General features: G+C 35.7%; 1 protein-coding gene across 2 annotated transcripts; it reads right to left on the reverse strand.

Moving 5' to 3' along the window:
• Positions 1-508: 508 nt before the first annotated feature.
• On the reverse strand, positions 509-11,162 carry LOC110873796. Of its 2 annotated transcripts, none has more exons than XM_022122811.2 (13): positions 10,882-11,162; positions 10,603-10,798; positions 10,448-10,520; positions 10,200-10,350; positions 8,501-8,601; positions 8,301-8,432; positions 8,054-8,180; positions 7,860-7,994; positions 7,596-7,762; positions 7,432-7,509; positions 6,991-7,120; positions 2,419-2,682; positions 509-826 (listed from the first exon to the last, which is right to left on the reverse strand). In XM_022122811.2, the coding sequence occupies exons 1-13, from the start codon at positions 11,074-11,076 to the stop codon at positions 689-691; spliced, it is 1,887 nt and encodes a 628-aa protein (XP_021978503.1). In that variant the 5' UTR covers positions 11,077-11,162; the 3' UTR covers positions 509-688. The 2 variants fall into 2 exon arrangements, with proteins under 2 accessions (XP_021978503.1, XP_021978504.1); XM_022122812.2 differs by lacking the exon at positions 509-826 and adding an exon at positions 1,136-1,256.
• Positions 11,163-14,036: the final 2,874 nt, after the last annotated feature.

The raw sequence follows: 14,036 nt of genomic DNA on the forward strand, positions 1-14,036 counted from the left end.
TCTATTGTCTGGCAGACGATTAGCTCCTGGTGTGATGTTCCTCCTATGTTCGTGTTTACGGTTCAAGACATCCTTTGTTATCACAAAAGTTTACAAACGGACCGAACCAAAAGAAGAGTTGTGCATGGTATCATTTTGACGGCTTGTTGGTGTATGTGGAAAGCTAGAAACGAGCTCATTTTTCCTAACAAGGAAACTAATATTGCCAAAATCATTGAAGACACGAATCACTCGACTACCCATGGATAAAGAATAGATCCTCGTGTTAGAATTTGACATGGACAAACTGGTGTAATTTCATTTTGTAGCGTTGTTTCCTTTGTGTTTGTTTGGGTCTAGCGTCTTGCTAGTCACCCTCGTTGAATGAAATAGCCATTCAAAAAAAATATGTTCATAAACTTCTTTTTGTTCTTGAAGAAAAAAACTGAATCTCTTCTGCTTGAGGAATGTGTTCGTCTTGCTTACTTTTTGTTATAACATTAATATTCATTTGGCATTTGTTATTGTGTTGGCTTTATGAATTCTCACTTTTTATTAAACATAGTCATGCCATTGACATACCTGCTTTTTCGTGAGTAGATTAATGAAAACATTCACCTTTCAGGTAAACCAACATGAGATGCTAACAATTATATCATAATTTTCTTTTACATGAGATACAAGTAAAAAAAATAAAGACATTCATATTTTAGTCAGACTTCAAGGCCTGAGTGATTTCCCAAATCGATACATCATCCTCTTCCACCACTGTTCCCTGTTTGCTATTAACAAGCGCAACGATGAACCTCTCATGCTCCAGAGAAGACGGATACATCATTTGCTCTTCCTGTTATTATACATTGCCATTTTACATGTCAAATAAAAAAAAACAGCTAAAATGTCTTTTTAAAGTAAATTGCCATTTTAGTCCCTGAGGTTTGACCAAAATTGCCACTTTAGCACAAACAGTTTTTTTATTGCCATTTTAGTCCAAATAGTTTTGTTTTCTGCCATTTTAGTCCCGGACTTTTGTCATTTTTGCCATTTTCATCCACCACCACCCACCCCATCACAACCTTCTATCATCGCTACCACCTGCATGCACCGTCACCCCCCACCCACCCCACCGCCATCACCACCCACCATTTCCACCACCACCAACCACTTTTCCGCCACCCACGTCATCAACAAACACCACCGCCATCATCGTAAAACCAACAACCACCGCCATCATCTTCACTGTAAACCGGAACAACACCATCCCCATACCATCATACCTGCAAAAAAGAAAGAAAAATGTGGTTTGACCAAAATTCACCTAAGTTGACTAAATTTTTTGAATGAAGTTAGGGTTTGATGAAAATGGCAAAAAAATGACAAAAGTTGGGGACTAAAATGGCAGAAAACAAAGGTGGACTAAAATGGCAAGAAAAAAACTATTTGGACTAAAGTGGCAATTCTGGTCAAACCTCAGGGACTAAAATGGCAATTTACTCGTCTTTTTAATTAGTCAATATCAATTTAATTGATATACTTTTGCAATAATATGTTTTAATCATAGTTGTTAAAGGCGCGAAGCGCACTTTAGGCGCATAGGCTCCGATTAGGGCCTAGGTGATAGGCGCAAAAAAAGCGTGGGCCCGAGAAAAAAAAACGCACTTAAATAAAAAAATTAAAAAGTTCATTAAGGGAATAAAGTACTCAAAACCAAAACAATAATGTTCATACTAGCACTTTAAAAGTCTCAGATAACAAAATACTTAAAACCAAAATGTTCATAGCACTCAAAAAGTATCAGATAACAAATTACTTAAAACCAAAATGCTCAAACTCGAAAACAAAAGGTTCACTAAAGTAATAATGAGTAAAACTTGAAAGCCAAAAGAACTGAATAATCTTGATAACATGAACTGAATAATTTTGATAATTCGAACTGAATAATTTGATAATTCGAACTGAAAAATGTGATAATAAATTGATATCATTTGTTTAAACTTAAAGCCCTATAAATACTGCAGAAAAAGTGGAAATTACCAATTAAAAAAAAAATAAAAAGCATAAATCATTAATTACGCATGGGAAGAATTAAGCTACGCTATTATTACCTGGGAACTATAAGCGCAGTAAATGCGAATCGCCCAGAAAAAGCGCCTAGGCGCCAAAAGTGCTCGCTTTTGATAACTCTGGTTTTAATCATATTTATATGTTTAAAGTTGTAGAAATGAGTATGCCCAATCCTGTTTTGACCCAAATCTATTCTGACCCACTACCCAACCAGGCCATTCTGTCACATCTTGAATGTGGTTTGTCTGAAAATGTCATTCTCAATTGATATATCAAATAATATGGAGTTCATGTGATTTGTTTCTTGTGTAATGTCATAAGCATGCATGATATAGATATGCAATACTGGCTGGCAAAGGAAGAAGATTTTCATACCTCAGGCAAATTAAAAAATTCATCAGGAGATATTTGCAGCAGCTCAGCAGCCGTATGACCTGTGCACCATGCTAACACTTTCCCAGTATCATCTGCAATCGTCACTTTCAAATGGAAACCAGGAACAATGTCATCGTTGCAATCACAACCGCAGAAGTTGCATTCAAACCCACTATTCTGTGTAGCAATATGTCCACATGATGTGTGAAAATACCTTAAACTTACATCACAATGTTCAATCTGGTCTAGCCAAATTCGACACACCTGAAAAAAAAAAAAAAACATGTTAAAAAAGAAATCAGTGTAAACTCCAAAAGGCTTTTCTTAATGTTTTTATACATGATTTTACAACTACAACTACAACTACAACAACCATACCCAATAAATCCCACAAATAACAGACTATTAGTAGGGTCTGGGGGAGATGGGATGTAGGCAAACCTTCCCTCTATCCAAGAATAGAGAGGCTGCTTCCTGAGAGACCCCCGGCTCCAAAAACAACCAACAGGCAGATATACGAAAAATGGGTAAGTAAATAGCGTAGCAGTAGTCAGATAAATCATCAGCAAACAACATATATGCATAGATACAAGAAAATCATCATATGTTGGTCTACCTAGAGTGTAAAAGAAATCTACCCCCCCCCCCCAAGGCAAAGCTAGGACACGTCTATACCCTCACATGTTGGTTTAAAAAAGCGGGAAGCGCACAAAAGCAATGAGGTCTAAAACCGAAGCGCGAAGCGCAAAAGCGGTTAGCTTTTCGTACGCAAAGCGCAAAGTGATTATATAATTTATTTTATATATCCCATAAGTGTTTAGCATCCAATGCCTATGATTTAGCTATAATTAAGCTTTATATATGTTTTAAAATGAAAAAAAAACATAAACGTACAGCATAAAAAGCCTGTTGTACAACACTCAGCTGCATAGAAACACCTCATGTACAAAAAGCGCGCGCCTAAGCTGTGCCTTATGTCGATTTTCCTCCTAAAAAGCGCGCCTCAGCTGCGCTTCTTGTACACCCTGCGCCTTATGTCACACAAAGCGATCGGGTTTGCGCTTAGGTGCACTTCGCGCTTAATCGGCCCTTAAGGCGCACTTTTTTAAACCAAGCCTCACCAACAAGTCCTTAACCTTAATCCTACGTCTCCACGAACTCCTATCATGAACCATGTCCTCAAAGAGGTGCAACTCTACCAAATCTTGCCTAACTCTTCCATCCCAAGTCAACTTGGGCCTGCCTCTGCTCCTCCTTCCTTCCACTGTCATGGTTTCCACTGCTCTAACTGGTTCTGTCAACTGCCTCCTCTTCACATGCCCAATCCATCTCAATCTCCCCTCCTTTAACTTGTCTGATATACTAGCTACTCCTAACCAAACCCTAAAAACCTCACTTCTTATTCGGTCTAACCTCGTGTGGCCACACATCCACCTGAACATCCTCATCTCCGCTACCTCCATCTTGCGCGCTTGTGTTTTCTTGATGGCCCAACAATTTGTCCCGTATAACATAGCCGGGCTAACTGCTACCCTATAAAATTTCCCTTTTAATTTTGTTGGGAACCTCTTGTCACACAAAATCCCAGTGGCTGCTCTCCACCTACACCAGGCAACCTGGATGCGGTGAGATACGTCACTATCTATCTCCCCGTCCCTTTGCACAAACGATCCTAAATACTTGACCCTCACTGGTAACCTGAGTGTCCTCGTTGTCACTTGCACCGCTGAAATTACAATAAAGGTATTCAGTCTTGTAGACCGACTAATCCTTAAACCATTGCCTTCTAAGGCTGCTCTCCATTCCTCTAGCCTCGCATTTAGGGTTTGTCTAGTTTCAGCAACTAGCACTATATCATCCGCAAAAAGCATGCACCACGGAACTGTCTCTTGAATAGACTTGGACAACTCATCCAAGACAACCGCAAAAAGAAACGGACTCAACGCGGACCCCTAGTGGAGTCCTACTTCCACGGGGAAAGACTGTATCTCCTACAGGCGCACGAACCCTAGTCACAGTCCTATCATACATATCCCTAATTAAGTCTATATACTTCCCAGCTAAGTAGCACTGGAACGGGTACGAGATCGGGGTACGGGGACGATACGGGAACGAGGAACGGCAAAACTTAAAATTCCAAGATACGGGTACGGCAATAAAAATATAAAAAAAATAAAAATACATTAAACAAATTCCAAAAATACTACATCTTTCAAAGGTAATTAATTATCAATAGAGAATTAGAGATGATGAGACTTGAGAGTTTAGAGATTAGAGAAGCCGAATATGATAGGTCTATTTCTTTAATGGCCGGTTGTGGAATTTGAAAGCTTGGTTTAAAAAAGCGAGCTTAAGGCGCGCTTAAGGCGTGAGGCGCCCGAGGCGCCCATAAAAACGCTTTTTTTCACATAAAGCGCTAAAGTACATGAGGCGCTATGAAGCGGGCTTAAAGCGCTAGTATTTCGAGGCGTTAGGCGGCTGAGGCGCCATTCTGGGCTGGTTTTATAATTAAAAGCCCACCAACATGGGCCTAATTTAAAGAATATATACCCAAGAAAAAAGCCCACCTGCGACCTGCTTTTAAAAACAGATTCTATTAAGTCTAAACCCTAAAAAAAATCACGCTGGCTGCTGCTTCTTCTTCTTCACGCTGCTGCTGCTGCTGCTGCCTGCTTCTTCTTCATTGCTGCCTGCTTCTTCTTCACGCTGCTGCTGCTGTCTGCAACTTGATTTCTGTTTAGAAATCATAATGGCCTCAGGATCAAACAGCACTACTGCTGCCTCGGAAAAGTCCTTCTCATCGGAAAAGACTATTTTTTATGTTTATGTTTTAAGTGTGTTTCGACTTTAATTTATGTTTTAACTATATTTTTTATGTGTTAAGTGTGTTTTTTAATCATGTTTTTGTGTTTATTATTGATTAACAAGTGAATAGGTCATATTGATGTGTACAATATTTTTTTTATTTTTTTTTAATTTTGAGCGCTTCGTATACGTGAAGCTCTCGCTTCGCGCTTAAAGCTTCGCTTAAAGCTTTTGGAACCAAAACGCTTCGGAGCGCTTCGCGCTTTTTTAAACCAAGTTTGAAAGGGTAAAAACGCTAAAAATAAATGGAAACGGGCTGGATACTTCTACCAGATACGTCCCCGACAAGTACCCGAGACGGGTACGGCCACATAAATGGAGTCCCCGTGCTACATAGCTTCCCAGGAACTCCCCTACCCTCCAAGCTTTCCCAAATCAGTCTACGTGGCACACTGTCATATGCCTTTTCAAGGTCAACAAATACCATATGTAGATCTCGCTTTTTCTCCCTCTACTTTTCCATTAATCTCCGTAGAATATGAATCGTTTCTGTAGTTGAGCGCCCTGGCATGAAACCAAACCGGTTTACCGTAACCTGAGTTTCTCTTCTAATCCTAGTCTCAAAATTGTACGGAGATACAAAAAAACCATTCCAATTTATACATGATTTTGAAGCTATTAATTATATCAATCGACTCCCCGACAGTCAAATATGGATGTGTCTTGTGAAACGAGCATAGGTTACACATATCTCCTTATTACCCAACTTGTGCTACAAGGAGATACATCTAAGGGGTGACTGAATGTGCTATTTAAAAGTAAATATCTGATACTAAATAATCCATTGTGTAAATTAGTGTTTGTGTGTGCTTCGGCTGTTAGAAGTTTTGATAATCACATAATCAGATATTCAAGTGTCTGGAAAACTAAAAAAATGAAATGACCAAAAAACAACTTTTGTGAAAACAGGTCAGGTAAAAGGTGACCAAAGGCAAATATGTTGAAAATTGATCAGATTATCAGTTCCAAAATGTAAATCCAAACAGCCCCCATTGAGGTTTCAACTTCCAAAGCTTGTTCAAAGAACATTGTTAAAAGAGTTAAATGCCATTTTAGTCCCTGTGGTTTGGGCCATTTTGCCAGTTTAGTCCAAAGGTTTCATTTTTCGCATGAGGGTCCAAAAAGGTTTCATTGTTGCCATTTTAGTCCACTAGGTTAACTTCATCCATTTTTTTGTTAACGAGAAGCGCAATTCGGTCATTTTATAAGTAATTCTGTGAACTAGAAGGGCAATTCGGCCATATAAAATGACCGAATTGCCTTTCTCGTTAACATAAATAATGAATGAAGTTAACCCAGTGGACTAAAATGGCAACGGTGAAACCTTTTTGGACCCACAGGTGAAAAACGAAACCTTTGGACTAAACTGGCAAAATGACCCAAACCACAAGGACTAAAATGGCATTCAACTCTTGTCAAAATCAAGTTTACCATAAAAAATTGTAGAAAGTATGCTTTCAGGATGTCTCTTTCATCTCTAGGAACTAAAATCACATAATTACTCTCACCATGACAATGTATTTAGGATACTGAATTTGGTCCACCTTCTATAGACATGTAGAAATTTCTATTAACTTTCACCCATTTAATACAGTTGACTGATAGCTGAACACTTCAACCGGTGGCCAACAGTTGCATTAAGAACAACTAAAACGCTTATTATAATAAACATCGGTAATATAAGAACTAAAATGAAAGAGAACATACATGTGTGTTGGCGGACAGATCTGAAAGTGTAGACGCCTTGTGAAGGCATGAAGAATTTAGCAAGGCTGGTAAGCAACTCAGGTTAACAAACAAACATCCACCATCTTTCTCATCCCATGAAACTTCAATGCTGAATTCCATAAGCATACACAACTTTTAGTTTGATATTCTACTCTTACCCTTTTCATTGAAGCACTATGTACATGTGCTTATGCAGTTCTCAACAGCATGAATATGTATGTATGTGTGTTTACTTAACAATAGCACGAAAGCCACGTATGTTATCCTTTAAATGTGGTACTTGCCATATTCAATTTTCTCGTAAGTTATTACATAAAGATGTTTTTATACTGAAACTCTTAATATATTTATCTATTTTTTAGAAATCAAAGGTTTTGGGGATGGAGTTGAAGTGTTGAACATAATCAGGAAGACTGGTACCTCTGGCATTTGGTGATAGCAGCGCATGTCAAGCCAGCAATGTATACCGTGTGACCGATGCTTATTTTCCCCAATGACCTAACAAACAATATAAGAAGACATCATCAAGCATATATCGTTTTTTAAACTATCTGTTCATTGATGATGAGAAGCTTGTTAAATACCAAGATTTGACAAAATGCAGGTTGGCCCAAATTCCTCCAGTTGGATCTTCAACTCTCAAGGAGAATCTGGTGGATGATGACTCTGGAATATTTGGTTTCTTAATATCTGTAACCACACCGTAGATGCTTATGTTACTCATCTTGTCTCGAAGATCAGCCACAAACAGCTGTAAATACAACAAGAAAAACTATATCAACCCAACACTTTCTTTTTCCAGATGTCAGTTATAAAAACAACCCAACTTTCGAAAACATAAAACTTACTCTAAAAGGGTAGTTACTGAAGTCAATGGCTCCGCGAGAATCACATGGCAAAGTGACTTGGGAAACTTTAGGTCCTTGACTTGAGTCAGCAGCTGTAGTCAACTTTTTTGATCCTTGAGTTGATGCTACAGATACCTGTTGAACTCAGTAAGTATTAAAGGAGGTTACCTGGCTATATAATAAAATTTGGTTACCTGTTCCTCATGGCGAATGAAAGGCACTATATACAGCTGAGTGACACTCCCGTATTCAAGACATATCTCTTCACTTTCCATACAACTTGAAACAAACGGTTGATCTAGAGCTAGCCAGCTTCCTACACTGCAAGAAGAAAATTTCATACATTATAAATAATCAATTGTTCTCCTTTTATTTCTCTGTGTACATGTTTTTGAAATGTGAAAACTTTTTATTTGACGGGAAAGATATATGGTGTTTTACCTGAAACAATTGGCAAGCACGACCTGGTCACCCCATAGTAAAAATTTAATCCTGAAATTATCGTTATCTACAAGAGTAATTTGTTTCTTCTGCAGGCTACCCTGAATCTCTAAAGATCCAATGGATTCAATCCTGCACAAATATGAACTCTTCTATAAAAAATACAATGTGAGGTAGTTAAGGCCTGGTTGAGTTACCACCTAGCATATAAAGAATAGGAGACTCCTTCATCAACAGAAACGGAAGCCAAAGAATCAGAGCAGAACTGTGCTGCAAGCAGCATTGCATCATCGTCTTCATCCTATAATCATCAAAAATGTCATGTCATGTCACTTGGCCAATGTGTGAATTTAAAACTATTTGGCCAGCCTAGGGTTGATTTTTGAACATCTGGGCTAAGTAGTTAATGCGGTAAAATATTGGATATCGGTCAAGGACTGGTATTTGAGATATCGGTTATCGCGGTGAGATATCGGTAATTTTAATATCATGCTAAATTTATATATATAGCAACTTAACACTAACAATTCAGTATACTCTCCTACCATTAACAAATTAAACTTTTGCAACTTGCAAAACACTAACAATTGTAGCAAGTGGAAACTGACTAAGAATTAAACCACTAACATTTAACAAAAACAACTAACAACACTAACATTTAACAGTAACAACTAACAATTAAGACTTAAAACACTAATAGCAGCAATAAGAAGAAAGACGAATGGTAGAAATAAGAAGAAAGGTATTGATAGTGGGAAAATCAGTGATATATTGATAAAATATCAGTCCAATATCGGCCGATATCGCTGATATTATCGGTACCGATATTCTGACTAATATTTTGCACTGTTATCTCAGAAGGGGACCGATAACCTTGGTTTTAAAAAATCGAGAGGCACACAAAAGCGACGAGGTCTAAAACCGAGGCGCAAAGCGCGAAGAGCAAAAGCGGTGGGCTTTTCGTACCCAAGGCGCAAGCTAATTATATATATTTTTTATATATCCCATAGGTTTTTAGCTTTCCCTACCCAAAATATAGCTATAAGTAAGGTTTTTGTATGATTTTAGCTGCATGTACAAGCCAAAAAACCGAAGGTACAACAGTTAGATGCATAAAAACGCCTCGGATACGAGAGGCGCGCGCCTCAGGCCAAAAAAGCCCAGGAAAATCCCAAAAAAGGGCGCCTTTTTGGCGCTTCTTGTAATTAACCTAGGCGCTAAGCGAAAAAGCCCCAAGGTGTGCGCCTTGTTGCGCCTCGCACCCCTGAGGCGCGCTTTTTAAAACCAAGCCGATAACCGATATATATCACTGAAATATCGGTGATATATCAGGATATTAACTACATAGCATCTGGGACAGGGACAGCATATAATTTACTCTAATCGAAATTCGAAAGCTATCTACAACATATGGCAATTTGGCGATATTCAGTTTTTGTCTTGTGAAGGGATGTTTTTTAAGTATTTGATTAACACTCAAAAACTTAATTTGAACAAGTCAAACTTGCATATTTTTTAACCAAGTCAAAATTACATGAAATTTTATGTCGGTAGACATTATCGAAACCAGTATTATCAACTAGTATCTCACTTTATAAACAACCATTGCTATTCCTGACTCTTAGAAATAATATTTTCATTGAATCTATTCGTTTCTGCCACAAATCATCATGTCGCAGTTGTTAAAGCACAGAGAGTGTATAATGTGACTCTAAATTCTCCTCACACCATATGTATGAGATAAAACGAAAATGCCTAAAAAGCCCAAGCAAATTGAACCTACGTTATGCTATTTTCAATAAGTAAATCGGACGGGACGGGACGGGACTCACAATAACATCCTATGTTATTGTCACCATAAAAATGTGAATTAAATTATGAAAGCAGTAGGCTAATTACCTCATCTAAGATTATGAGTAAATATTCTGTTGGTAGAAGTCGTAGGTGACGACCAGATCCACGAGTGGTTGTGCGAAGATAACATCCTGTAAGCAAAAGCTCTCTTCCTTTCTTCAGGATCCCATTTTTAAGGTCAGCCAAGTCGTAGAACCTGCTGATGCAAGAGAATTACATACAAGCAAACACACTCTTCAAAGAATATATGTCTCACCAAACAACATCAATAATGTAATTTGAATTCATGTTACCTGCGATGAAGATAAAGATCAATGGTATTGGAGCTCCAAAAATCTCCCAAGGTAAGCATGTAAAAATTTGTCCCTAGGAAATGAAGAATAAGTTATAAATAGGAGATGCAACTATACTTGTTATCAATGTTTGATTGATTCAGTTCCATCCTTACCTGGAAGAAGAAAAACATCAAGTATGACAACCTGAAGAAGAGTTGTGAAAGACAAGAAATTCTTGTCATAGATTGTATCAATGGTAACTGTGTTGGGAAGCTTTACTCTGTTCTTCTGCAACTGATCTGGTCTTTTCGTCTTCTTCTTCTTCTGTGAATAATAATACCCACCACCTCTTTGATTCTCAGCCCATGCCTAAACAAACACACAAGTGGCAGGGAATGTAATTAATGTATGACTTTATTAATATTTGAAAATGAAATGCAGGAGGAACCTGCCTGCGAGAGTTCAGAGAGGAGGATGGCCGGGGTGACTCCACTTGAATAAGCTCTACAAGTCTTGATGATCCGACCCCAAGCCCAGCTCCACGGCGGTTTATTCGCATCTTCATCTTCATCTTCATCTGGGGGGGATAATACAGATATCGCGTAATCTACGAATCCAACAAACGGATCATCAACCTCCATGCCCATCGATAATACTTTGCAGTCCCAAACCCTAGTTACGTTTGTTGGCGGACTAGAAAATGAGGTGCGAATACGGTTAATATTAATTCAGTTTGTTACGGTATCGCTCGTTAAAACAACCAAAAAAATCCCAAAAACAATAAAAATAAATATAGGCACTTGTGTGAGTACGATACCGAAAACTCGTATATAACCCTCTAGTTAACAAAATATATTGCGGAATCTCAATAACCAAAATTTAACCAAATTTGGTTCTTCAATATATTTTTACAAATTAACTAACCAAGTTTTGATTAGAGAAAAATTATTATTTAAATAATATTGGATAACAATTTTAAGCCCATAACGTACGATTTTTTAGACATTACTATACAGTGAAAGTGTAAAATATAATATTGCTTAACTTACGAGCGTATAATGTGAAATTACGCATTGTAAAATTCAAAACCATAATCACGCATGTTGAAAAAGCGCAATCACGCATGTTATACTTATGTAATAAAGCATGTTATAACTATGTAATGAAGCATGTTGTGGTTTTCAACATGCGTGATTATGTCTTTTCAACATGCGTCATTATAGTTTTTTAACATACGTGAATAAGGGTTTTGAGTTTTATAACGTACGTAATTTCACAGCGTACGCTCGTATGTTAAAGAATATTGTACGTTAACCGGCCTCTTATTATATAAACTTAGTTAGTTAATCATTTTTTACAAAGTAAAAAAAACAATTTTTCATGGAAAACAATAAGCAATCAAAACCATAATGTTTCCTCTTAATGAAATATATTAATATTAACATACTAAGGATGAGGATGATACTAATTATTACAAGAACAAAAAGATTAACTCTAAATCACTAAATTTTAGGATTCAAGGTTTATATTTTTTAAATGTTATGTTTCTTACATTCGTATGTGTATTATATATATATACGTAAAATATCTATATATTTTTACCTACATATAGTCTACATATAATTTATGAAAGTATAAAAAGAATAAGAAAACAAACACACATACCTATGATATCCATGCTTTCTAATTCTTTTACTTTATTATAAAAAAGGGTTTACCATAGCATCATGGATGCTATAGTAAAATCAAAGTTGTTTTTTAATAATAATTATAATTATAATTATAATTATAATTATAACTTATAAATATTTGATTATTTATATATGCTTGTTACTTTTTATAGTATTTATTATATTTATATAAAGAAATAAAGCTCGACACCATGCCAATCTAACTCGTTTACACATACAATACAATATTTTAATAGTATTTACTAGGTTAAAACCCCGTGTATTACACGGTTTATATAAGTGTAAATTTATATAATAAATAATAAATACGATCTATCTTAAAAAAAACCCGTGTATTGAACGTATTGAACAAAATATAATGTCATATATTAATACATACAGTCGTCATGTTTTATCTTTCAAAAATGAACTTTAATGTATTATTTACTTATTATAACATTTTACTTTGTTTTTTTATATTTAGTATTAGCTTAAAAGCAGATGTTACATGGGTTGAATAATATTTTCATGATGCATTCAAATTATGAGATACGATTATTTTAGTTAGTTTTAAGGACCTTCATGCTTGTTTGTTTATTTTGAAAGAAAACACTCGTCTCAATATTGTATTCAAGAGAGTTTATGGTACAAAAAGGTGGAGATCGAACCCCACATTTTTATGTATTTCATCATTTTTTTATGAATTATACCGTAGGAAATAAATTCTCTTTGAATGGAGTATAGACTTGTTATATTTTTAAAAATGATGTTCTTTCTAAATGTTGATGCAATGTGCAATGAATGATGGGTGTAAACCAATTATAACACCACGTCTAACATTAGAAAGGTGTAACTAACTTGTCTAAATTTGACATTTAAAAGAATTGTGCGACTATAACGGTGAGTCCAAACCATTATAGTGATGCATCTAAAAACACTTATGGTTTGATAAAAGCATATGCCCTGCACCTAGAATTATTTAATTCTTGTGAAAGAAAAAACAATAATGCAATCACTACTACAAAAAGAGGCATTTGCTATAAAGTTTTGCTACGCGAAAAATCAGTCGCAAATTTTGCTACGTATTAGCTACCGATTAGCTACGCACTAGCTACGAACGTATTTTGCTACAATTTTGCTACGGATATTCCGTAGCAAAGGAAATTCGTGGCAACATCCGTAGCAAATTCGTAGCAAAATTAAAGAAATAAACATAAAAAAAATAACCTAGCAAAATTGGTAGCAAAATCCGTAGCAAAGCTATGAAAATAAGTATCTAGATATTAACTAAAAAAGTAAAATAAAATCCCAAGCAAAATCTGTAGCAACATTGAGAGTATAAATATTTAAACAATAATTAAATAAAATGACTAGCAAAATTCGTAATAACTTTTATTATGAATTTGCTACAGACGCATTTCCCTGCGATTTAACTACGAATATTTCGTTGCAAGCTATATCTATAGCAAAATCCATGACAAAATTAAGAATAATAAGTATTTGAAAATAATTCAACAAAGTTTATCTTAAAATCCATAGCAAAATCATTAAAAAAATATATTACAAAAATAATGTATGAAAGATGGTAGCAAAATCGAGAAGTAAATTGATAGTTTATTAAATTTCATGGCAAAGTCCTAGCAAAAACAATAATTAAATAGTAAAAAAAAAACAACTTAAGATAATTTAATAATATCCGTAGCAAAATGAAGAAGTAAATAATTAAAAAATACATGTATATATATATATAGGGTAAGATTATTATAAAAAAGGTTAAAAGTGTGAGAAGTGTGAGAAATATTGTGTAGATAACATGTGTTCTCCATTTAAATTAATTCAAAAGGGTAAACAAGTAATTTTATCATTGATTCAATTAATTCAAAACCTTTCATAACCACCACCTTATTTATAGGAACAAGATTTTTTTTAAAAGATCT

Source organism: Helianthus annuus, chromosome 8, assembly GCF_002127325.2.
Source record: "Helianthus annuus cultivar XRQ/B chromosome 8, HanXRQr2.0-SUNRISE, whole genome shotgun sequence".
NCBI classification, from domain to species: domain Eukaryota; kingdom Viridiplantae; phylum Streptophyta; class Magnoliopsida; order Asterales; family Asteraceae; genus Helianthus; species Helianthus annuus.

Excerpts from the sequence above, each read along its gene's own strand:
- LOC110873796 (XM_022122811.2), bottom strand. The coding sequence starts at position 11,076 with ATGGGCATGGAGGTTGATGATCCGTTTGTTGGATTCGTAGATTACGCG. Across the intron at positions 8,433-8,500 it reads TCCTATTCTTTATATGCTAG|GATTGAATCCATTGGATCTT; the intron begins GTGGTAACTCAA and ends ATATTTGTGCAG. Across the intron at positions 7,121-7,431 it reads GCTATCACCAAATGCCAGAG|CATTGAAGTTTCATGGGATG; the intron begins GTACCAGTCTTC and ends TATGGAATTCAG.